The sequence below is a fragment of the Equus quagga genome, chromosome 3 (assembly GCF_021613505.1).
Source record: "Equus quagga isolate Etosha38 chromosome 3, UCLA_HA_Equagga_1.0, whole genome shotgun sequence".
Taxonomy (NCBI): Eukaryota; Metazoa; Chordata; class Mammalia; order Perissodactyla; family Equidae; genus Equus; species Equus quagga.
Window position 1 is genome coordinate 15071492 of NC_060269.1, and position 27084 is coordinate 15098575.

The 27084-nt window shown below is 35.0% G+C and overlaps 1 protein-coding gene across 9 annotated transcripts in view; it reads left to right on the plus strand.

Moving 5' to 3' along the window:
* The window catches only part of BLTP1 (bridge-like lipid transfer protein family member 1), a 192940-nt gene extending 166044 nt beyond the window's left edge, over positions 1 to 26896 (plus strand). For all 9 annotated transcript variants that reach the window (XM_046657183.1, XM_046657189.1, XM_046657187.1 and 6 more), the window contains 17 exons: positions 1430 to 1591; positions 2119 to 2258; positions 3194 to 3395; positions 7319 to 7519; positions 8296 to 8475; positions 10950 to 11087; positions 11819 to 12076; positions 12935 to 13085; positions 13493 to 13650; positions 13767 to 13959; positions 14175 to 14392; positions 16784 to 17035; positions 17999 to 18202; positions 19854 to 20048; positions 20474 to 20608; positions 23178 to 23343; positions 26158 to 26896. In XM_046657183.1, coding sequence (XP_046513139.1) covers positions 1430 to 1591; positions 2119 to 2258; positions 3194 to 3395; positions 7319 to 7519; positions 8296 to 8475; positions 10950 to 11087; positions 11819 to 12076; positions 12935 to 13085; positions 13493 to 13650; positions 13767 to 13959; positions 14175 to 14392; positions 16784 to 17035; positions 17999 to 18202; positions 19854 to 20048; positions 20474 to 20608; positions 23178 to 23343; positions 26158 to 26374 — 3170 coding nt within the window. In that variant the 3' untranslated portion in view covers positions 26375 to 26896. The remainder of the gene's footprint in view (positions 1 to 1429; positions 1592 to 2118; positions 2259 to 3193; positions 3396 to 7318; positions 7520 to 8295; positions 8476 to 10949; positions 11088 to 11818; positions 12077 to 12934; positions 13086 to 13492; positions 13651 to 13766; positions 13960 to 14174; positions 14393 to 16783; positions 17036 to 17998; positions 18203 to 19853; positions 20049 to 20473; positions 20609 to 23177; positions 23344 to 26157) is intronic.
* Positions 26897 to 27084: the final 188 nt, after the last annotated feature.

Sequence of the window (27084 nt, forward strand, 5' to 3'; positions counted from 1 at the left end):
TTGCTAAAATAAATAGAATAAAATAGTTTGCTTAATTTTTTAGATCTGTGTCTACTTAGAAAAGTTTTAGGTAGTTCAAATTTTGGAGCTTACGATTTAGATGGAAACATTAAATTTATACATTTAAGACAGAGTATATTGGGCTTAACCACATTTATTATCTATTACTGCATAACAAATTACTGAAAACTTTGTGGCTTATAACCTCAGACACAGTTTATGTGGACCAGAAATTCAAGAGTGGTTCGGCTGGGTGAATCGAACTTAACAGTCTTTTATGAAGTCACAGTGGAGATGCTGGCTAGGACTGCAGTCATCTGAATGTTTGAATGGATCTGGAAAATCTGCTTCCATCACATCCCATTCACATGGCTGGCAAGCTGGTGCTTTAGTTCCTCCCCACATGGCCTCTCCACTGGGCTGCTTGAGTGTTCCCATGACATGGCAGCTGACTTCCCTTAAAAGGAATCATCCAAAAGAGCACGTAGCTGAAGCTGCAATATCTTTACAGCTTATCCTCAGAAGTCACATATCATCACTTCTACAATAACTTACTGATCATATGGGTCAGCCCTATTCAGTGCGGGAAGGCACTACACAAGGGCGTGAATACCAGGGGCAAGGATCATTAGAAGCTATTTTGCAGTCTGGCTACCACACAATAAGACTTTACATCTATGGTAGAATTTCCAAAAAAAGGTATATCAGACTGGACAAGAATTATTTGAAAAAATTTCATCTGAGAGATGGAACTTGATATATAAATCTTTTAAAATAGCCAGTAACCATGATAATGCCTAATATTTTTATATCACTTTTCAATTGACAAGGTCTATCTATGTCCACTAAGTGCAGGACAGATATTATTATCCCCATTTTTAAGTGAGGAAAGTTTAAGCTCATAGAAGTTGAATTTTTTTCCTTTGTTTACAAAACTAGTATCTACTGGAGTTGGACACCTAAGCCAAAGTTAGCTAAGTCTTAGTTAGCTATTAGACTCATTATACTGGTGCAGACATACTTAGTTAGAAGGAAAGAGAGATGACGTTTTTCCTCACTTGCCACAAAATATTGTTAATCAGAAGTTCTCTATATCTTACTTTTTAAGTGGAGAAAATAATGCTAAATGAGAGACTAAATGCTAAAATAATGCTAATGAGAGACTTGGCAAAGTATAAACTTGAAAAATTGAACCAAAATTTGTGACCTAGAGCAAGTAGGAGTAACTGTTGTATTATACATCATTAATCATCTTTGTATTCTAACATTAATATATCATTTCTATCAACCTACTATTTTTATTGCATTCTTGTATGGTTTTAAGTATAAGGTGCTTCACCTGATTAAACTGTCATATAATTCTAATTTCTCACAAATTGTTTTATGGGAAATATTTACTAAATTCATCTCACATTTGTAACTATTCTAGCCAAAGGAAAAGGAAGTGGAGGAGTAAAAACAGCCAAATTATATGCTTGGGTAGCTCTTCAGTCATTGCCAGAAGAAATGGTTATTAGCCCCTGCCTGTTAGACTTTTTGGAAAAGGCTCTGGAAACTATCCCAATTACACCAATTGAGAGGAATTATACAAGTGAGTATCCTCCTCATAGACTTACTTCCCCATCTTAGATATTTTTGGGGTCATATTAGAAGGATTTCTTAATGCTAGTATATATTATTATATAATATAGTCAGTGATAAATATAAACAATTGTAGAACTGAAAAAGAACTTGAGAGATCATCTAGTCCTTATTTACAAATAAAGAAACTAAGTCCTGGTGAGGTAATAGATTTTCCCATGGCCACGGCTAGGTAATGACAAAATTAACATCCTTAGGTCCTACATTAGTGTGTCTCTTGGACTGGAAATTCCTTAAGAGCAAAGGCATAATTACTCTTTTCTTGGTACAGTGTTTGGTATAACCGAAGGGGAATCAAAATCTGGAGGAATGAGCAAGAGGTCTGAATAGGGAAAGATGTGCAGAATGATGGGCCAGAGAAGTCAATGTTTGTGTGTTCATACCCCTGATCTTAGTACTAGCATAACAGAAAAGGATCTTATAATAAATAATTTGCACTTGCCCTAATAATAAAATTTAAAACTAATATTTTTACAGCTGTCAGCTCACAAGATGAAGATATGGGACATTTTGAAATACCAGATCCCATGGAAGAATCAACGACATCATTAGTATCATCTTCAACATCTGCTTACTCTTCCTTCCCTGTAGATGTTGTGGTTTACGTACGAGTACAGGTGATGTACTTCATTTATTCCTTTTTGTTTTAAGGAAGAATGTTTTTCTTAAGGTCACTGGAACATTTCCAACTTTATTTCCCTTTAAATTTTCTTAAGTTTGGGTTTATGGACCTTTAGTATGTCTCTGATGGCTTAAAGGTTGCGTGAAACCTCTGGGAAGTATATGTATAATTTTGTGTGTTTATTTACTTTTCTCCTGAGGAGGTTCAGATATCTTTGGTTTTTCAAACTTTAGATCTCATACTTTTGTGGCAAAAATAAAAATAAGTAAAAACCCTCTTAGCATTTTATGCCTTTTTTATTATGGCATCTGTATTTCTTGTCATTATGGTCCTTTTTGAGCAGGGTTTAGTTTACTCTCAATTAAAATCTAATAATCAATCTCAAGAATAAAAGAAACACTAATGGTCATCTTGTTCAAGCTATTTTCTACAATAGCAATTTGGCCAAGAGAGCTTCAGTCTGATCTTTTGGAATTTTGCACCTACCATTTTTGAAGATCTGATGAAAACATGTAATGGGTGAGGGCTTGGGAATTTATAAAACTTTCGTTATTAATGCAACAGCCTTTTTAAATTTTAGTAAAAGGGAAATTACTTGCTTCAAAAGACTTGATTATGAACAAGTATAATATGAACATAAACATGTTTAACATTCTGAATTACCTAAACGTCTAAATATTTCTCACTCAGAGATAGCTCCTCAAATATTTAGATTTTTTAAAATTATACCATTTTGTTAATACATTTTGGTTAATGTATCATGTGTCTGAAAAAGCTAGGACATTAAAGACAAAACCCTTTTAAGTATCAAATAATAAATTAGGTATATGTGGACTGAAATGGAAATTAAATGTAAGTTTGGAACCCAGTGTGAAATTTTTTAACCATCTGGTCCTTAGAAACCTTTTGTTGGCTTTCTGCACTTTGTAGCCCTCACAGATCAAGTTTAGCTGTCTACCAGTGTCAAGAGTGGAATGTATGCTGAAGCTGCCGTCCCTGGACTTGGTGTTTTCCTCAAACCGAGGAGAACTGGAGACTCTAGGGACTGCATACCCTGCAGAGGCTTTATCCCCTGGAGGGAACACTCCTCAGAGTGGAACAAAGACCTCTGCAAGCAAAACTGGAATTCCAGGTATAGAAACATCCTTTTATTCCACTGGTATAAAGTCGAATACTATTTTCAAATAAAATTTTTAATAGTAACTAATATACATTTCTAAATAAATTTGGAAGAGGAGAATATTTGAGAATTCGAATATTTATTTAAAAAATCTATAGAAGATCAAGTTCTGAGTATATTTTGTTACAAGTGAATGGGAGTTGGATAGCATTTTGTTGGCTTGAATGTACACATTACAGGCACTATGAAGTAACTGTCATATAATAATACATTCAAGTACTTTTGAATGTTTTATTTTATGCTATGTCTTTACATTTAAGAGTAATCACTGTGGGAAATAGAAAATAAGAGATGTAGTGTTGTGTTGCAAGGATTTCTTATCACACTGAATTAAAATTGTATCAAGTAGTATATACAGTCATGTGCTGCATAATGACGTTTTGGTCAACAAGGAACCACATATGTGTCGGTGGTTCCATAAGATCAGTACTGTATAGCTTAGGTGTGTGGTAGGCTATACCATCTAGGTTTGTGTAAGTGCACTCTATGATGCTGACACAACTATGGAATCGCCTAATGGCGCTTTTCTCAGAGTGTATTCCCCACTGTTAAGCGACACATGACTGTATATATTTTTAATGGTAAATTTGTAATGCAACTCAGATGTCTGTTTCATGAAAGGTTTTGTTTTTAAAATAGAACTGATGATTTCCTGATGAGACAGTCAGTCTTCACTGTTAAACCTCAGTGTCATTTCTGCCCTAAAAATCGTATAAAGATCACAAATGCAAATGGTAAATATTTTTTTGGACATTTTTAAAGAATGAAAATTGATAAGAGAATTGATAAGAGAACTATCACTAAAACACTGGTTCTTGGGGCCGGCCCAGTGGCCGAGTGGTTAAGTTCGTGCACTGCACTTCAGCGGCCCAGGGTTTTGCCAGTTCAAATCCTGGGCGCAGACATGGCACTGCTCATCAAGCTATACTGAGGCAGCATCCCACATGCCACAACTGGAAGGACCCACAACTAAAAATACACAACTACGTACCCGGGGGCTTTGGGGAGAAAAATGAAAAAACAAAACAAAAACAAAAAAAACACTGGTTCTTAACCAGGGGCAATTTTGTCCCCAGGGGACATTTGGCAGTGTCAGGAGACACTGGAGGAATGGTTAAAGCAAAACATTTGCTTTGCTGTGTGAATCTATGAAAGTTTTCACAGCAAAATAGGCAAACAAGAAGTTAATATTTTAGAACTAAAGTTTTTGCTAATGCAGTTGCCCACTGCCTCGCACTTAGCTCCAAAATATTGCTGCTGGAATTGTGTTGTAGTCAACATAATATTGGAGTGGTAGTGTTGGTTTTTGAAAATGTATTTTTCTGATTGTCAAATTAACTCATTGTTCATTATAGAAAATATAGGAAACAGAAAAGTACTAAAAATGAAAATAATAAATAGTATTCCTTTATCACAGATAACCAGCATTTTTATAGATAGTCTTTTTCCCAGGCAAAATTGAAGTATGGTCTCTTCTGCTATGTAACTTTTTTTTTCCTCATGAGGAAGATTGGTCCTGAGCTAACATCTATTGTCAATCTTCATCTTTTTGCTTGAAGAAGATTGTTGCTGAGCTAACATCCGTGCCAGTCTTCCTCTATTTTTTATGTAGGATGCCGCCATAGTGTAGAACTTGATGAGCAGTGCTAGGTCCAGGATCCGAACCTGTGAACCGCAGGCCACTGATGCAGAGCACACGAACTTAACCACTATGCCACCGGGCTGGCCCCTGCAACTTTTTAAAATTTAAAATATAGGTTTTCCCAAATTATTAAATATTCGTCTCTAAAATAATGAATGACTGCATGATGTTCCATCAATTTGGTCGTACATTTGAGACTCCCTTAGCTTTTTATTTTGTAATAATATTGAGATGAATATCTTTATATATAAATATTTATAAACATCCTTGGGACAAATTTTTAAAATCATGAACATTTTTAAAGGATTGGATACGTGTTACTTTCTACTAAGACTATAAGATTTCTGCATCCTCATCACGGTGTGTGTGGACACGAAGTTCACTGTATTCTTCCCAATACTATGCTTTAAATTTATTTTTAATCATTGTCAATGTGATGGACAAAAATGGGATTTTATTATTTTAATTTATATTGTATTATTTTATTAGCTCTTTGAGCAAGGGGGATAAATATACCCTTGCCCATTTCTCTGTTGGGACATTCACTTTTTTAATGACAAAATGTCACAAATTAACATTTAAATATTATAGTAGTATATATGTACTATGCTAGGAACATGTAGTGAAAGGAATATGAAGTGAGCCACTGTTTTTTGTGCCCACATTTTATGATTCTTTAGAAAATAAAAAAAACACTACTAATTTTATCATCATAAAACATGCAAGAAAGAATGATGAGAATATATAAGTACAGGTTATGACAATATCCATTCTTTCAAAGAATCTTTACTGAACTTCACTGAGGTCTGGGTCAGTGCTAGGGGTTGGTATACAGTAGTAGCTAACAGATATGGTCCCTGCTAATGTGGAACTTAAACTGAATTTGGAGAAACAGATAATAAGCAAACCAGTATATGTTAAATGGAATGTGAAGTAGGTGAGTATGAGTGAGCCAGGCATAGAGTTGGGGGAATGAACATTCTGGGTACAGAATACAAAATCCATGAAGCAGGAAGGAGTCTGGCAAAAAGGAAAAAAACAAAAGACAAAAAAGACAAAAAGAAAAAAGAAACAAACTAGTATAAGTGGAGCATGGTAAACAAAGGGTAGACGGGCGTGACAAAGACTGAGAGAAAAGGAAAGAACCAGATGGTGTGGAGAAGCCACCGAGAGGTTAAGCAGGGGAGTGGATTTGATTCTGATTTACACTTTTCGAACACTGGGCCAGCTGCAGTGTGGCAGCTGATTGGAGAACAAGAGTGGAAGGAAGCGGTGAGAGCGTTGGCCATTTCAGCAGTCCAGAATCAATAATTGCTTAGATTAGAACAGCAATAGCAAGATGGAGAGAAATAGACAGACTTGATATATGTTGTTAGACACAGAAATGATATGGTGATAAATTGCATCATAGGGAGTTAGAAGTGGGAAGGATGACAAAAAACTCCCAGGTTTCTGGTTGAGCTGCTTGCATGGAAGTGTCTCTTACTGGAGATAGGAAACATTGGAAGAAAAGCAGATGGGGGAAGAGATGAAGAGTTCAGTTTTGGACCTGGTAAGCTTTAGATGCCTGTGACTCGTTCTAGCAAGATGTCAGGCAACCAGCTGCAATATATGAATTCAAAGGAGGTCTGGTCTGGAGATAGATGTTTTGGAGTCATCAGCAAAATCATCTAATGTTCTATTCAGATGGTCTCATATTTTTTAAGTTTAAAGCATATTTGGAGTTAGCTGTCCACCCATGGTAAATGTTGCCAGTGAGAACACTTGGTTCTCTAGGACAAACACATCTTTAACTTGCTGCATTTGTGTACCTTTTGTTCTCTTTCTGCTGTTTCCTAATGAAATGTGGACTCCAGCTGTATGATTTGGATTTTTTACAGTTTGTTCTCCTCCTCCTTGCTTAAACCCCAACTATTTTCTGCCTTTCCACTGCCTGCTTCCAGTGGAGCAAAGGAGAAAAGAAACAGGAACCACACAGTTGGCCAATCATATATATAACGAATTGTTTCAAAGATGAACAGAGTATTCAACCCTGGTTTACAGAAGTAAATTACTAATTGGAAAGTACATCTAAGTCCTTATTTTGATTTCAAGGATTTAAATCTATTGATCAGTTAATATTTGAATATTTCCATTTTAAAGTCATGTTTGCTTCTTGAGAATATATTAGTAACAGGCTTTAAAAATTTTCTGTAGCTTATAAATATCTTGGATTTCTTGTGTTCACTGGTAGGTTCGTCAGGATTAGGCAGCCCTCTTGGCAGAAGTCGACATAGCAGTAGCCAGTCAGATCTGACCAGTTCCAGCAGCAGTTCATCTGGTTTGAGCTTCACTGCGTGCATGTCTGACTTTTCCCTTTACGTGTTTCATCCCTATGGAGCAGGGAAACAAAAAACTGCTGTGTCTGGCCTCACATCTGGATCAGGAGGATTAGGTATGCTTAGGATATTTGTGTCTTTTGCAAATTTATAGCATCTTTTCAAGCTTTGATCTTTTCAGAAATCATGATACCTTTAATAATGGATATAAAATAAGATCAGAAACATATAATTTTTCCTTTTGATAATATCTGTGTCTACATAGTAAGTAGAAATATGAAATAAGTAATTCAGGTAAATTAATTATACAAGAATTTAAAAACTCAGAATATTTTATAAGTGATATATGTAGCACAGTAATCTCTTTGGATATAAGAGGTTACTTATGTTACTTAAATGTTTAAATATTTTACCAAATCCATCTATTTGTATAAGAAATTATATTCTATAAATAGTAACTTATTAAAGTGTGTGTCATGTTTGTTAATTTAAAATGAGACTATCATTATTGTTAGTTATTTAGCAGACAAGTTTGACTGGCATTTTAAAGTGCAGATTTACCACTAAAAATGCATACGATGTTGATATTAGTGAATTGTATCTTGACTTATTCAGACAAATAAGGAAGGCATTAACCATGTTAATTCTGGTTTTTGTGGAGAAGGGTTGTAAAAATCATCAATTATGGTTATGGGCTTGAACCTATTAAAACTATTGTTAGGAATGCTAATGCTCATTAGATCATTCTGCTTAAATTTTTACCTCACTTAAGTGATTTTAATTGATGGCATTTTCCAGTATATTGGATAATTTCATGTAACTAGATAGTTATGTATGTGTGTATATGTAATGTATACGTGTATATTTATATATGTGTGTGTCTTTTTTAAAGGGAATGTGGATGAAGAACCCACTTCAGTCACTGGTCGAAAAGACTCACTCAGTATAAACCTTGAGTTTGTAAAAGTGAGTTTGTCTCGAATAAGGCGTTCAGGAGGTGCCTCATTTTTTGAAAGTCAGTCCATAAGCAAGTCTACAAGCAAAATGGACACTACACTAATAAATATATCTGGTATTCAACTTTATAGTTTTTTAATTAAAATATTATTATCCAGAATTACATAAGGGCCTTCTTCTTAACATTGTTTCAGTATTCAATACATTTAATAAAATTAAGCTTTTAGTGGTAAATTGATCTAAAGAGGAGGAATAAACAGTCCAGCCTACTGTACTGTCTCAGTCCAAGTAATCAATGTTAGAAATAATTCTAGATAAACACATAGAAATATCACCTAAGGACTAAAACATGCCTAATTAAATCACTGAAAACTTTTCTTCACTGCTCTACTATGAATTGGTAAAATTTCAGACTTTTTGATTTTCTAATTGTAAATTCTTAAAACACTAAATAGGGATAAGTTTTAAACATTTTTTACTTAGTGTCATAAGATCTTGAGTTGTGTGCATGTATATTGCTAGCTTTATAACCAGCTGTATAACTACGGGCAAATCTCTTGTTCATTTTCTTTATATTGTGATTTGAGTATTTAAATTATAAATTTAAATGAGTAAATTAAATTCATGTGAGACATTTTGAAGAATTCAGAGTACTATATGAGAGAAAACTTTTAAAATTATTAATCGAACAAATACAGTAAGTACACCTAACCCAGTATTTATTCAGCAAACATACATTGAGGCTGTATTTTATGATGAATTTGTGCCAAGCACCTTGCTAGGTGATTGAGGGTAGAGGCATGAATAAGGCAAAGTCTTATGAGTAGACAAATAAATGACAGTGCAAGGTGATAAATGCTATAATGAAGGTTTATATAAAGAAGAGGAAACAAATTCTGTTTTATATGAGAGATCAGAGAAGGCTTCACAAAAGAAATGATACTTGGGCCAGATCTTCAAAATCATGTAGGAATATTCTTGGCTATAGCAACATGGTATTTAATGGCACAGAAGCATCAAAGTGTGCTTTTGGTTCATACTTTAGTTTACTGAGGCTGAAGCATAGGGATAACTGAACATTTAATTGGTTGTACACAGCAGTTGGGGCCAGAGGGAGAGAGGAGTTGTCTAGAGGTAAAGCTGATAAAATAGATCAGGACCAGATTGTGGGGAGACTTGTATGCCAAGCTAAAGAAGGTTCTGATCCTTTGGGCAGTGAGAAGCTGTTAGAGGTTTTTAAGAAATGAGATGAGAACACTGTTCCTAAAGATGACAATAATGTATTGTACACTTAAAAGTCTGTTAAAGATGGTAGGCCTCATGTTAACCGTTCTTACCACACACAAAAAATTGTATATGGATTATTAAGTAAACATCTGTTTACGTTAGAAAAAAGGGGGGTGATGTTTCAGATTTGTGTTTTAGAGAGTTGAGGGTAGCATGAAAGATGGGAGAGGAAAGATGCTTGAGGAGGCTGTTGAAATAGACTTAGCAATAGGGGATGAAGGCCTGAACTGTGACAGTGAAAAAGGAGAAGAGGAAATGGTTTCAAGAGAAATAGAAGAGAAGCCACAAGCTTGAGGACAAGTTCTGTGAGGAGCAGTAGAGGAGACAAGGATGCCTTAAACTTTTAGGATATACAACTGACAGGACAGTGAAATCATTAACTTAGAAAATGAAGAAAGAAGTGACTAGAGGACATTTAGGTGGAGGGTCTGGTAGGCAATTGCGTGGATATGGGCTCAAGCTGAACCAGAAACTTTAGATTTGGGAGACATGGGTGTGTAAGTCACACAGAAGCTGTGGTAGAGGAACAGAAGAGCACATAAAGCAGGAGCCAGCCGCGTGCCCAGGAGGCGTTTTAGAAAGCAGAAGCCCAGGAGGCAGCCATCAGAATACTTTCAGAATGACATGTCACTGTCTAAAAGGAGAATAGTAGTTCTTGCCACACAGTTGCTTTTGAGGAAGTTTGTATCCCAGCTCATCCTGATGATTCATTTGCCATCTCTGAAAAGAGCCCTGTGTTAAAGTTGAAAGCTATCTGTAAGACCGATCTTTAGGGGCCGGCCCCGTGGCCCAGTGGTGAAGTTTGCACGCTCGGCTTCGGCAGCCCAGGTTTCGGCTGGGTCAGATCCTGGGCGCAGACATGGCACCACTCATCAGGCCACGTTGAGGCAGCGTCCCACATGCTACAGCTAGAAGGACTCACAACTAAAATGTACAACTGTGTACTGGGGGCGAGGTTGGGGAAGAAAAAAGCAGAGAAAAAAAAAGATTGGCAACAGTTGTTAGGTGCCAATCTTTAAAAAAAAAAAAGAATGACCAATCTTTAGGACCTCTGAGAATTTCACAATAAAGTGATAATAAAATTCCAGCTTGCCATCACCTCAAAAAAGGAAATGGAAGTATAGTGTTAGAATGTGGTATTTTTATAATTTGTAGAAGGAATATATTATCACTTACTAATCATACTGTGTAACTTATTTTGATATTTTGTGAATTATAACAGTTGTATAATATCATGTACCTACCATATGAAAATATTAAGGTTTTCGAAATCTGTTCTAACAAATTTTATTTATGTATCAGCTGTTTGTGATATAGGGTCTGCCTCCTTTAAATATGATATGCGCCGACTCAGTGAAATTCTGGCTTTTCCAAGAGCCTGGTATAGGAGAAGTATTGCAAGACGCCTATTCCTTGGAGACCAAACCATAAATTTGCCAAGTAAGCTTATTATGTAATTATAATTATACTTAAGCATATACTTAATTATGCTTTTAATTTTGGTTACAACAGTAACAGGATCCATGATTGATAACACTAACTGTCTTACTTGGTAAGTTGTACCCTGCAGTTCATTCACTCATTCAACAAATGTCCTCGAGCCCCTCTAACGTGCTAACCAGTGGGGACATTGGCACTGGAGATGTATCACAGAAACAGACAGACAGAATCTTGCTCTCTCAGAGATTACATTCCGCTGACTTTTATTCAGTAATGATTACTCTGTAATCTTTGTAAAATCTGGAAATGCAGAAATATATTTAACCATCCAAATTAATCATGGTTAGTTAAACATGGAAAACAGAAAATGTTGGGGACATGCTACCATATTGCCTGCATTTTTTCTCTTGGGCTCAGATATTGTTGTAGTATTATACTGTGTAAGTGAAAGAGTTAGCATGATACAGTAGAAAATACTAGAAATCCGGATCTGGATGAAAATGGGAATAGAGTACCTGTCCTGCCCTTCTCATGGACTTTCTGTGAGAACTAAATAAAATAAACAAGCTGGCATGTACTTTGCAAACTATAAATTGCTGTAGAGTTGTCAAATAGAGAACTAGAAGGAATATAAGAGGTGATTAGAAATGATGGAGTGGTGAAATTTAATATTTTATAACATGGTGATTTTACTCTGTTAATTTTGCTTTTGTTTTCTACTTTTCTGTTAGCATCTGGCCCAGGGACACCTGATTCCATTGAAGGGGTGAGCCAACACCTTTCCCCCGAGTCCTCAAGAAAAGCTTACTGCAGGACCTGGGAGCAGCCTAGTCAGTCAGCTTCCTTCACCCACATGCCTCAGTCACCTAATGTGTTCAATGAGCATATGACAAACAGCACTATGTCCCCAGGGACAGCAGCACAGAGCCTAAAATCTCCAGCTTCCATAAGATCAAGGAGTGTGTCTGATTCTTCAGTTCCCCGAAGAGGTAACACTGCTCTCTTTATTATCAGTAGCCCTCCAATGCCCCTCAGGATAAAAATCTTAATTAGTTACTCCCAAATTTCTGCCCTAACTGCAGGGAGATATAGTCTTGCAGGTTTTTATGGGACGGGGGCGGCCGGCAAAGCCAAACAACAAACACATCAAAGAATTGCCAGCAGAAGAGACAGCTCGATGACTAGTATCTTTGAAAACGGATAGGGAGAAAGTTAGTGTACTACATATGGTACAGTTGTTTTTAGAAATAAACCTACAGTGTTGTAAAAGATATTTGATATTGAAAACATTAATCTTTGTATTCAGTCATTCTTTTATTCAGCCAGTATTTTTTGAACTCTTTTATGTGCTCAGCACTCTGCTTGTGTCTAAACATATAAAGACGAATGATGTAGTTCATGTACAAGGTGAGATTAGAGTATAGTGATCAAATGCAGGATTCAAGATATACACACAGAAGACAAGCACCCCAGATGGCCTCTGCATTTCAGAATGGTCTTTGCCTTTAAGGCCTCTCTTTGGCAGCATCAACTTATATCTTCTCCTCTGTTAAGAAAATCCCAGCGTGATGATCTGTGTTGCTGTATCCCATGTACACCAGAATTTCCTCAAATAAAATGGAGGCAATACAAAACTTAATGAGCTTTCAAGAAGTAAGGCTGCCAGGACTTACTAAACCAGTGAATGGTAACTTATTTTAGGGCAGTATGACAACTATTAAATGTTAGGTTTTAATGTAAGAATATCATATTTTACTTTTTGGAATATAGTGATAAGAATGGTTTTTGCTTTGTAATTGGCTGAGCATCTGTGTGAATGAATGCGCTTTTGATTTTTCTATTTTTAGATTCACTTTCAAAAACATCAACTCCTTTTAACAAGTCAAACAAAGCAGCAAGCCAACAAGGGACTCCATGGGAAACACTTGTCGTGTTTGCTATAAACTTGAAACAATTAAACGTTCAAATGAATATGAGTAATGTAATGGGAAATACAACGTAAGCTATTCAAAGAAAATATATTTAATCATTAGTTGTAATTTTTCTTATATTGTAGTAAATCAATTCAAAACTTTTTTTTAATGCTGAAATGTCTGAGAGAGCAAAGACCATAGATAAAATGTAGAAGTTGCTTTATCCTGAAAATGGCTTAATCCTAAAGATACTGTCATATAAAACTGCATGAAATGTGTTCTAAATGGAGAGAAAATTATAAGGAAAATAGGATAATTTTCTAGCTAAGAAGAAAGTTTCATCATCAATGTTAATATTCAAACATTTACCACAGTTTTTATAGAAATGTATTGGTTCACTGTCAAACTTTTTTGAAATCGTCTGACTTAACTCCTGTTTTAATTCATAGCATTGGAAGCCATATGTCTAAGAATCCTTTTTCTTTTTTTTAGTTGGACAACTAGTGGTTTGAAGAGCCAGGGCCGTCTGTCAGTAGGAAGTAATCGAGATCGAGAGATAAGCATGTCTGTCGGTCTGGGAAGGTCACAGTTAGATTCTAAAGGAGGAGTAGTTGGAGGGACCATAGATGTCAATGCTTTGGAGATGGTTGGTATGTTGAAATTTTACAACTGAAAAATATATTGAAAAAAAGGTTTTTAAAATTGATTTTGATGAGTTTTTCCCATTAGGCACTTCCATGAAAGGTAATTATTGTTTCTATTTTAGCTCATATTTCTGAACATCCAAACCAGCAACCTAGTCACAAAATTCAGATTACTATGGGTTCTACTGAAGCTCGTGTTGATTACATGGGCTCAAGTATCCTCATGGGTATCTTCAGTAATGCCGATCTCAAGCTTCAGGATGAATGGAAAGTAAATCTGTATAATACACTGGATTCAAGCATCACTGATAAAAGGTATTTAGTAAAATATTACTTTTTGAACACTTTATGTGACTGCTCTTAATGTATTTTCCATCATCCAGTGAGAAAACACAATTCATTTTTCTTGCAAATGATTTTATATTAGCAGTTAGTATGAATGAAAAAGATGGGTGGGCAAGGGAATTTTTCTTGTACTTTTTAACTATCCTCTATAAGATATATGATAAAGACTCTGTTTTATGCTCTAGTGAAATTTTTGTCCATGGAGATTTGAAGTGGGATATTTTCCAAGTAATGATATCAAGATCAACCACACCAGACCTGATAAAAATAGGAATGAAGCTCCAGGAATTTTTTACACAACAGTTTGACACCAGCAAACGAGCTCTGTCTACCTGGGGACCAGTTCCTTATCTTCCACCTAAGACAATGACTAATAACCTAGAGAAAAGTTCACAAGAACAATGTAAGAATTAGAACTAAGCCTTTATATATGCTTTATCTTTCACTAAATATGTGTCACTATCTTAATTTAAAATAATAACAATATCTAGACCATACATAGAAAGTGGTCCATATGCTCTTTATCCTCTTCACTCATCAAAGTATCTAATTTCCAACCCAACAAGGGAATTAAAGGCCATCATTTGGAAAGTCATCATTTATTTTCTCTCTCTGCTACAACTCATCTGCAAGCATGTTCATTCCATGCTCTTGAATACTAATTATGACAATATCATGTTCTGGTTTAGAGCATGAGTTATGGAGTCAGAAGGTCTCAGTTTGGATTTATTAGCTGTGTCATATTAGGCAGATTATTATTTTCACTCAGTAATTCAATCAGCAAATATTAAGCATCAACCATGTTCTTAAGCACTACAGGAGATAGAGGAGATCTCCTAGTGCACAAAGTTCCTACCCTCATGAAGCTTACATTCTAATGGGAGAGATAGGCCATAATTAATTTACTAACTAATTATGTAAGAATTTCAGGTAGAAGTGCTGGAAAAAAGAACAAAGCAGGGGAAGGATAGAGAATGACAGTGTGTGAAGATAGCTGTTTTAGAAAAGGTGGTTAGGGAAGCCTAGTGAAGTGAAAGATCCAGGCTGAGATCTGGGGAGAGAGAGTTCTGGGCATTGAGGGTTATTGAAGAGTACAAAGCTCCTACAGTAGGAGGAAACTTGGCTTGTTTGAGTATCATTAAGGTGGTCACTGTGGTGGAACAGAGTGAGCAAACAGGAAAATCTTGGGTGTGAATTCAGAGGATAGACCACAGACAAGATTTTTAATAAGATGGGTAACTATTGGAGACTTTTGAGTAGATTTGGTATTATTTGATTTTTTCCTTAAAATACTCCTTTTTAAAGCATCACTCTGGCTGCTGTGTGGAGAACAGACTACAGGTGGTTAAGCATGGAATTAAGGAGACCATTGCAGTAACTACCATTATCATTGTTACACAGTCATATTACCATTGTAAGGAGGCCATTGCAAGCGTCCAGGCAACAGATGACGGTGGCTTTAACTAGAATGACAGAAGTAAAAGTAGTAAGTAGTAGTCAGAATCAGGATAATTTTTAGTAACTTTTTATTATCACAGAAGTAGGACGTGCATTGTATCACAGTGAATACTTTAGAGAATATAGCTTCAGATACTTTTATATATGTACTTTTTACCAAAATATTGTTCACATTGTTTTGTAACCTTTTCCAGTCAACAATCTCCAACTTCCCATTTTGCTCATTATTTATCTCCTCTAGACTTCTGATCACATTCCACAGTTGACCTAAAATTATCCTTACAACTGGTTTGTCCAAACCAATATATCCAAGATCACGAGTTAAATCTGATTATGTTCCTTTACACTCTTTTAATCCAGCATAGTCCTTTTTTTAATGATATAACTTGAAGAGACTTGGCCAGTTGTCCTGAAGAATGTCTTACCTTCTAGATTTTTTCAGTTGCTTCCTTGTGGTTTCCTTTATCTTGTTCCTGTAGTCCTTCTGTTTCCTTAAACTAGAATTTGTATCAGGCATATACAAATAGAGGGATGTTCCTCAAAATACCTGGCCCAGATTCTTCAAAAAAGTCTTGTCACAGAAAACAAATAGGCTTAGGGAATTGTTTTAGATTAAAGGAAACTAGAGAGACATGTTAACTAAATACAATGCATGATCCTTGGTTGGCTCTGGAATGAGAGTTGTGGAAAACAGCCAAAAAGGGCATTATTGGAATAAATGGGAAGTACAAATATGAATTGTATACCTGATTAGTGCTTCTCAAACTTTAATGTGCATCTGAACCACCTGGAGATTATATTAAAATGCAGATTCTGATACAGTAGGTATGGGGTAGACTTAAGAGTCTGCATTTCTAACAAGCTCCCAGGTGATGCTGATGCTGCTGGTCCTCAGACCTCACTTTTGAGTAGCCAGAGTATAAGAGTGAAAACAGTACTCAAAATCAGGGATCTGCATGTGATTCCTAGGTCTTCTAGTCACTGGTCACTTAACCCCTCTTCTCCTTCACTTGAAAGAGTCTAGATGAAATATGTAGTTTACAGAGTTATTGTGAGAACTGTGTAAAATTTCATGCAAGCATTTTGTAAATCATTAATCATTACCCAAGTGTTCGTTGTAATTATTATTAAGTTACTACTTTCCTTAGTTCTATCCGTCCTGCTTGCAGCATCTTTTCCCAGACTTTATCTTCTTAATGTTAACCAGGTGTTGGGTTGTTTTCATCCGTTACCTGAGTCACTTCAGCTATCGAAAGTAGCCACCTGCTGCCTTCTACCTGACATTCTAGATGTTCACAACGCACTTCAGGATAATTGGCTTTTGGTTTTCTTGCAGTGCTTGATGCAGCTCATCATCGACATTGGCCTGGAGTATTGAAGGTGGTATCAGGATGCCACATATCCTTATTTCAGATTCCGTTACCAGAAGATGGAATGCAGTTTGGAGGATCAATGAGCTTACATGGAAATCATATGACACTGGCTTGTTTTCATGGTCCAAATTTCCGTTCAAAATCCTGGGCACTGTTTCATTTAGAAGAACCAAATATTGCTTTTTGGACTGAAGCTCAGAAAATCTGGGAAGATGGTAAACTGACACATTTCCAGCTTTTACTTTTTCCTGTGTTCTGATATGATTATAAATGACAAAATAATTTTCCTTTCCAATATTTTTGCCTTTTTCTTATTATATTTCTGAAGTCCATCTCTATTTGTTATCATGTACCAGACATGTTAAGGAGTTCACTGCCAATGAGTCAGTATCTATAAAGTCTGGGACAAGTTAAAGGACTTATTTCTGAACTTGCCATCTTATTCCATTTCTTACTTAAAGAAATGGCAGTTAGGCAATTGAAACTTCTGCTGCTGTGGCTGGCCACAGTCATAATAATAGTTATTGTAAATATTTCTTTAAAAACATGGAGAAGACACATAGTAGTAGTGTAAGGAAATTATTGCAAGTCAAGATTATATTATAAAACTTTTATGGGCAAGGCTGTGCTTTTACTTCTATTTACAGTGATAAACCCAGTTCCTTTTAGCTTTAATTTCCTACTCAGTGGTTTCTTAATGATGAAGGGAAAAATGGTTGATGCTCCTTATCTTACTGGGGACAAATCCAGTTATAACTAGAAGAAAGAAAAATTATTTGTGATCTTGTGTGTGTGAGGAAGACTGGCCCTGAGCTAACATCTGTTGCCAATCTTCCTCTTTTTGCTTGAGGAAGATTGTTGCTGAGCTAGCATCTGTGCCAGTCTTGCTCTATTCTATGTGGGATGCCTCCACAGCGTGGCTTGAGAGCAGTGCTAGGTCTACGCTCGGGATCCAAACCTGCGAACCCTGGGCCACCGAAGAAGAGCACGTTCACTTAACCACCATGCCACCGAGCCAGCCCCCAAATTATTTGTGATTTTTTTCCCCTCACTTATTTACTCCTCAGTTTTACAACTTTATCTGTGCGTGACTTAGCTAAATCTATTGCTCTAGGGCCACAACTATTTTCTTGCATCTAAATATAGTTTGTTACATTAACAAACTTTTTTTCCTCTAGGCTCTAGTGATCATTCTACATACATTGTACAAACACTGGATTTTCATCTGGGCCATAATACCATGGTTACCAAACCATGTGGTGCTTTGGAAAGTCCTATGGCAACAATAACCAAAATAACAAGGCGTCGCCATGAAAATCCACCCCATGGAGTAGCAAGTGTGAAAGAATGGTTCAATTATGTTACAGCCACAAGGAATGAAGGTTAAAAGTTTGATTCTTTGAAGAGATTTATTTTGTTTTCTCTATTTTGGGCTCTGTTGACCGTGTTTAGAATTTAAGTGGAAGGAGAATTTTCATTTCTTTAATTAAATAAGTTTCATTTTATTCCTGCTGACATAAGTAACAATATTAGTACAGTCATGCATCACTTAACAATGGGGCTGTGTTCTAAGAAATGCATTGTTAGGTGATTTTGTTGTGCGAATATCACAGAGTGTACTTACACAAACCTGGATGGTATGGCTTCTACACACCTAGGCTATATGGGACCATGGTCCATTTCTGACAAACATCATTATGCAGCACATGACTGTACATGATTCACCACCCTGGTAGTGCCACATCTTATAGACTAAAATTATTCTAGAGGTAACTGAAACATTCAAAATAAAAGTGGTTTAAATAAGTGAAATTAAGTTTTTTATAATTGGAAGAATATTTTTGTAGTAATATTAAACATGGGAGGTTTGGAAAAGTTAGTACCCGACTAACTAAAGCTGTTACACAACTAACTAAAGCTATTGCACAACATGGACTGCCACAAACTTAAGGTTCGGTTTAGCTGGAATAAAATGAAACTAAATAATATTATTGCTACCAAGTCATAAGTTTAAAGAGAGTGCTTTGGATAAGTTTTTTTATTTGACTAGATTCACCAGTCTTAAAATAATATGGTCATGACAATTCTTATTTTGTGGTGGTTTTTGTGTTCGAGTTTACAGTACTGCTTTTACCAATCATTTCACCTGTACTGAAAAGCTGACTAGATTGAGACATGTTAATATTTGAATGTTTTACTTAAAAATGACCTTCTTTCAAAATGGAAAAGATGATGAATTGGCCCCCATAGAAAACAGTTACTATGGTATAGGCACCCAGGGATTAGAGACTGTTAAAAATGTTCTGAGAACAAAGGAGGATAAGAAAGTAAATTAGAATATGCATGTATTGGCTATTCTACCTTCCAAATAGAGATTTTGGGGGAGGGAGTTCTTTTTGGCTGGGATACTAGGGAGGGGCTATTACCATATTGGACTGTGACCTGTAGACCTAGAAAAATGATGATTTTTATCATAACGCATATGTTGGGGAAAATCAGGAGTCCTACCTGATTTCAAAGTCAGGATCATATTTAATTGCAAATTCTATAATAGTCAATTATAGTCAAGTATTCAATCTATGGACTTTGAGCTTAATGAAACTCTTAAATTCAGACATGAATTCAGTTGAGAATAATATTCATTTTAAAGTTTGAGAAACAAAAACCAAACTGTATTGGATTTATCCAAAATCAGGTCATAAAGCTTTTTGGTCTTAAGAATAGTGATGTATATCACTATATAGATAGATAGATAGATAAAGGTCACTATAACACTATATATATAAATATGTCGCTATAACACTACATATATAAATATATCACTATATTTTTATATATATAACTATATCCATATCTATATATAGATATATCACTATTCTCAAGACCAAAGCTTTACATGGCTCTATTTTTAAAAATGTGAGTCTTTCCAACTTTTGAAATAATAAAACTGTGTATCGTAGTGTTCTGAAAGCTATAGGCTTATCAGTGCCTACTGGTTTAACCTGATTCTTACTGTCTCTATTACGCATGTAGAGCTAAACCTACTTCGTAATGTGGATGCTAATAACACTGAGAATAGCACTACTGTGAAGAATTCTAGTTTGTTGAGTGGATTCAGAGGAGGTTCTAGCTACAATCATGAAACAGAGACTATCTTTGCATTACCAAGGATGCAGCTTGACTTTAAATCCATTCATGTTCAAGAACCACAAGAACCTTCATTACAGGGTATGTGAAAAAACAATCTTTAGTTTCTAAAGTTACTACGAAAATTCTAAAGGAACTTCAAACTACCGCTATTTTCTCACAGGTTATTTTTGTAATGCTAATATAAGCTAATGAAGTTGATTTTCTGGGTCAAATTGGTTGATTCTCTTACCAGCTGTATGGACTCTGGCAAATAATCCATTTTTGTCTCTTTTTGCTCAGTAAAATGGGGGTTAATAACAGGACTTCATTCATAGGGCTTTTATGAGGAATAAATGGCATATACTCGGAAAGTGCTTAGTAAACTATCATCATTCTGCAAACCACAAACTACTCATTTCTCTATAGTTGCATTGAAGTGAATACATTTACATAGACTCATTATTAACAGGAAGAGAAAGGAACTTATTTCATAAAACCTTTTTAAAAGAACTTTGCCATTGCAGATGCAAACCTGAAGCCAAAGGTAGAATGTAGTGTGGTGACAGAGTTCACCGACCACATTTGTGTGACTATGGATGCTGAGCTCATCATGTTTCTTCATGATTTAGTGTCGGCTTATCTTAAAGAAAAAGAAAAAGGTGCGTAGCATTTTCTTGTTTGGGGTTTGTTTTTTGGTGTTTTTTTTTTTCCTTAAAAGCTTCAGGAAAGGTAGTAGAATGAGTCTCCTTCCTCCATTAGCTGCAAATATCAATAAATACATAGATATAAATAATATATTAGTAAGACGATGTGATAGACTTTTGAATATCTGCTAGGTACATGGCACTCTTTTTCTAACCATACCTCACACTGAATGATGTTTTATCTTTGACAGAATGTTTCCATAAATGTTATGTACATTATCAGGCATTGTAGGAGATTTTCGCAAAGTAGGAAAAGAAAACCTCTTTGAGGAAATACTGATAATCAAAGTGAAATGACTAAAGAAACAACTACATACTAAAGTAGCACGAGTTATACAAGTAATTGGGAAAACAGTTAAATAAGATAAATCTGTGTGCAATGCAGACAGAGAGGGGAAGCCACTTGCCCAGGGCCACACAGCATGTCAGAGGCAGGCTGTTTTCTTTTTATAAATTATTTAGACCTCAGTGGTGGTAGTTTGTTTTTATGCACTAGCCAACAACATTGGTAAACTTAAATGTCTGCCTATTAAGAAATATATGGTGACCCTAATATCGATATGGAATTGGTTATATATATTATGGTGTGTGCATACAATGGAATGGAATACTCTGTAGCTATCTAAAAGAATGAAGTAGTTAGAAATGTAATGATATGGAATATTCTCCAAATATATGGTCTTTATTCATTCAATAAATATTTATTGCACAACTATGTGAATATACAATTGTAAAACAACAGATGTGATTTTAAAGAATTTATTTGGAATAGATACGTAATTTGTTCAGGTCACACTAGAATATTGCTTCATTTTTTTCATGAAGAAAGAAATGTAAAATTTGCCTTACAGATATTTCAAAATAGCCTCATGATAAATGTTTGAGTGAAGAAAACAAAGATTATCAAAAGACAATGTTGAAAGAGTGCAAAGTAGCATAGCATAGACTGGCAATCTAGAATGTGCTAAAAATTCAGTGAGAGTAAAGTCAATAATGATGGCTGGAAGAAATCTAGGAGACATTAGTTGAAACTTCAAGTAAAATAATTGAAACCATATAATAGGAAATATTATATATATTATAAGTAGATCCAGTCTTCACATATAGCACCAACATGTATCAGTCACTAGTAATCCTCTTGTTTTTCTCTCTGCCTTAATATTTAAACTTAATGTGGAGAAAAACAGATTCTAGATAAACCTGTGAAGTTCAGAATTCTTTTCTAGTCTACCGAGATATGAAATCCTGCCAGATTTCTTTCTCTCAGGTATTATGTGAAGCCTTTGTCATTTTATGAAATATTGTGTTGGTCTTGGTCTGCCATGAACTGTGTATATTTCTAAAAAAAAAAAAGAAACCCTACCTATTTTTATATAAACTGTTGTAAAACATTATTTTCAGTGGGAAGAGAGGGAATAGGGACTTGAGTTTCAGATTTACAATAACAGTGTTATTCTATGGAGATTTCAATTATAAATAAAAATATTTTAATACCTTAAGTATATTTTGTTATTAAAAACTAAAAGCAATTAGTTTTGGCCAAAATAAAAATACACATACCTGAAAAATTCTTAAGAGCATGTAAGACTAGACCAGAATCAACACAGTTCTAGGACATCAAGATAAATTTTAAGACTGTATCCACCACCAATAATAAACAAAGGCAGAGCAACTGAGCAGGCAGTAACTGAAGACATCTGTATTCTTAGGTAGTGTGATGGTACAGCATCATTCCTAGGCTCATTCCCAATCAACGATTCATCCCTACTACTAATTCCCAATAAAGTTATAACTAGAGCTACATAATGCATATCATATTACACAATCAATTATCTTATGCCCAATTTGTATCTTTAAAACTTGTGTCCCAAGAGAAATACTGTATTTATTTAGGAAAATCATATGAAGGCTACCTTTGTCTCAGATTCGATTTTATATATATTATTTATGATTGCCAATTTAAAAAGACTTTCTTTCATAAAACATTTACTTGAGTATTCACTATAAACAGTGAAAAAGGTTGCTTCACATAAAAAGCTCCTAAATTAATAGTACCACTGTTCAAATATATATAGCCATTGTACACTTCAAATGAGTGAATTTTATCTCAATAAAGCTGTCAAGGAAAATCATCTACCTACTGCCATTCTTTAGAAAACCTACACCTGTCAATTTCACTACCCTATGCCTGCTATCAAATAAATCTCAGCATTCTTTACCATTAGTTTTAGGCACACAAATACATGTAAAACATATGCTATTGCTCAAAAATAAATGATGACATGTTATTTCTAATTGTTGTAAGGAAATAACTTTGACACTCTCTTTCTCCAAGAAATACCAATAATTGGTACTTATTTTGGCTTATTCTAAAATATTACTTTTTAAGAAATGTAACTAAATGAAGCTTTGGCCAGTTCATAAATAAAATGATAAATGGAGCCAATTATTCTGTTCGTATAGTGATTTAAAATAAGTTTATAAGATGTATATTTGCAATATTAATCTATTATTTTCCTTATAGCCATTTTTCCTCCTCGGATTTTATCTACCCGACCAGGACAGAAAAGTCCAATTATTATACATGATGACAATTCCTCTGACAAAGATAGAGAAGACAGCATCACTTATACAACCGTTGACTGGAGAGATTTTATGTGCAATACATGGCATCTAGAACCCACCCTTAGGTAAGTGGTGGTTATATATATTTTACCTATATCCTATGGATTATGAGAAAAAGGTTATAAATAATGTAGCAAGTTAAATATGGTTTGCCAAAAAATATTTGTAGAAGTTAGCCACTTGTAACCTCTACAACTTCTGCTATTTTTGCTTCTCCTTTCTGCTTTTGTAAGTGCTTCTAGGTGAGGCAAAAGAAGCACAAAGAGTGATTAGTGCTGATTAGCTGTCTACTGTGTGGCATTTTGTCAGTTAATCACTAAAATATGAGAATAACTCCACTTCGACAATTGCTCTTATGTTTTCACCGCCTCACCAGGGATTTTGTTTTCAGGTGTTTGAGGTAGCTACAGTAAACTGTTCTGTTACTTAGTTTGGGAAGATGCAGTAGAAGTCATACATCATCATTAAGGAACTGTTACAATTTCTTACATATTTCATGACAATGTAATAAAACCTACAATGTCACAGTGTCCTTCGTCTGCATATTAAGCAATATAAATCTATCCCTGAAATGTCAAATTTAATGCTGTCAGATTTAGGTTCCTTTACCAAGTCATGTTCTATGACAATCATGATCCAAATTATATCAACTTGTTTTCAGATCAAAATTTCAGAAGTATTTTCAACTTCTAATATTATAATTGCTGCTAGAACTAGTGGTACTTGCCTTGTTTGCCTCTGTTTATGATTCACACTCATGACCTTCCTATTATTTTTCCCTTTCCTCTCATCTGCTTTGTTAATCAAATTATAACTGTCCAAATAATGGAATAACAGTATCAAATAAAGTCCACCACACTCCAGCACAACAATCTGCAGAATATAGATTTCATTTAGATAAGGTCATTATTCAGACATATTTATGGCACAAAATAATCTAAGCTAACAAAATCTCCATTATACAATGGATTCCTGTATAAGCAGAAAGTAGTAACTTTGTGTTAGTAATCTATACTCAGTAAAATTTGTTGTAACCAACAAATCATTTTGGTATCAATATTTCTCATGAGTATATGGATATTAACAACGTCAGTACTCAGGAACAATATTAAAATATTGCAAAAGTCTTGATGCAGAAAACTAGAAAATCTGTTTTGCATATGTAAATCTAAATAAACATAATGAAACTGACTACCTTTTAGAGTGACTATACTTAAGTTGAATATAAAATGAGTTTAATTTAAAATGAGCATAAAAAGTTAAATTTGCCATAAATATATTACTTTTTTTAGCAAACTGTCAAGAGACTAGTGAAGTAATACGGTGTAGTGATGGAGAGCACAGCTGATAGCTCTGGCTCTAAGCCCAGCTTCATAGCATAGTAGCTCAGTGACCAAAGGACTGAACCTGTCTCTGCCTCAGTTGCCTCATATGAAAAATTTGGAAAATGGTATTACCTATCTTGTAGGGTTGTTACAATGGTATGAGTTAAAGAGTTTTAGCAGATCAATGCTTAATTACGCCCCTTTTCCCTGCCCAATTTCAGGACCAATTGAAATAGTGGGAGAGAGGCAGCTGGAAATCAAAATGACAGTTTAATACTGATAAAGTTAATGACAGAGAATGTGGTTTGGATGTCTGGCAACAATTGCTTTCTACTACAAAGTCCAGGTTTGGGCTTACCTGCAGGGTCTCAGTGATGCAGAACTCAAGGATGAGGAGCTGGAGTTGTACAATCAGCAGTCCTATATACTCACCTAGTCACAGGCAGCCAGGAGCACTCTTGACTAACCTAATCAGGGGCCTGTCCTTGAAAAACCTAAGGCATGAAGGAACAGACCAAAATGAGTGGCTCCTAAGAGAAGGTAGGGAGGAGGGTAGTGTACTGAACTACACTACTCAGTTCCTCCGTTGATTTCCAATCAGATAAATCATCAGTAAGGAGATGGAGAAAGACTGTGTTTCACTAATGGCAGTTCTGCTATATCGAAGGAAGTAACAGGAATAGGGAGAAAATAGTTCTCCCTTCAAACATGTTTAGCACATAGCATACACTCAGTAAATTTTAGCCTTTCCCTCACCGCCCCTCCATTATGCCACATGCTCATTGCTTTCTTTTATCTTTTTCCAATTTGCTGAGGTGGTATACACAAAACAGTAAGATATTTTAAGTGTACAAGGTCAGCATTTGATATATGTAGAGTCATCCCTCAGTACCCATGGGGGATTGATTTCAGGACCCCCGCGGATACCAAAATCCACAGATACTCAAGTCCCTTATATAAAATGGCAAAGTATTTGCATATAACTTACATACATCCTCTCACATACTTTAGATCATCTCTCGATTACTTATAATATCTACTACAATGTAAATGCTCTGCAAATAGTTGTTATACTGCATTAGTGGTTTAGGGAATGACAAAAAAAGAAAAGTTTGTACATGTTCAGTACAGACACAACCATCTTAGGCCTTTCAGTCCACGGTTGGTTGAATCCACAGGAGGCAGAACCCACGGATACAGAGGGCCAACTGTATATATTGTGAGAGGATTCCCCCCATCAAGTTAATTTTAGAATTAACCAGATGTCCTTTAAATATTTAAGATGGCCATGTAATGTAATAGTTCTAAAATAATCAGAATGAAATTCAGTAAACGCCATTGCTGTGTGTAGCTTCTCAAGGATATTTATAATCACACATTTCTGAATGCTATGGTAGTGAATCCAGGAATTGTAGGTTAGATTATTCCAGTGCACCTATTGACAATATTTTGTCTTGAGCATATTATGGCGGCTTAGTGATGTTTTTGAACCTACTTTCAGGACTGTGCAAGGGCACTGTACTCCTTAATAACTATTATTTATAATTATTTTAGATTAATTTCTTGGACTGGAAGAAAGATTGATCCAGTAGGTGTTGATTATATTCTTCAAAAATTGGGCTTTCATCATGCCAGGACTACTATTCCTAAATGGCTTCAAAGAGGAGTCATGGACCCACTGGACAAGGTCCTGTCAGTTCTTATCAAAAAGCTCGGGACTGCACTACAGGACGAAAAGGAAAAGAAAGGGAAAGACAAAGAAGAACACTAAAAAAGTAGCTTGATTTGTGAACAAATTATGATTGTGTCCGTTATGTTTTATTACACTGGAGTGTTTTTTTTTTGTATAGTAAAATTATTTTAAATATAACTTAAAAAATAATTCTGATTTTGTGGCCATTATGTCAAAAGTTTGCAAGTTAACCAGTTTATCCTAGTTATACCATTCTGTATACAGTGAAGTATTGCATGATAATGTAAATTTTGTGAAAAACTAGATTAAAATATATAAATTTGCTCAGTAGGATTTATAATTGTATTATGTGCAATATGATTCCTGCATCTTTACAATATTTCCAGAATTAACTGTGAATTCCTTTGTTATTGGCCATAACTTTTAGAAAAAAATCTTAATAATGTGATTTTTTTGGTTATTAATTGCTTTTTCCTTTTTATTTAAATGTAGACTTGTACAAATACCTATTTGTATATAGTTTGAGTAATTGTGATATGATTAAATACCACTAAAATATTATTTGTAACTATTATAATAAAGTCACAATAATGGTCTCAGTCTGTAGTGTTCTTGAGTCTTTTCTTCCTATGATAGCTTATTTTTATAATTAGTAGATGCTTATTATTATTGAATGTTTTCATAAAGGTAATACTTATAAAAATAAAATCGTTATTAAAAATTAGCTTACAGAAGATGCAATCAGAGAAAGGCACAGCAGAGGCTTCAGAAATATTAGGTATTTTATT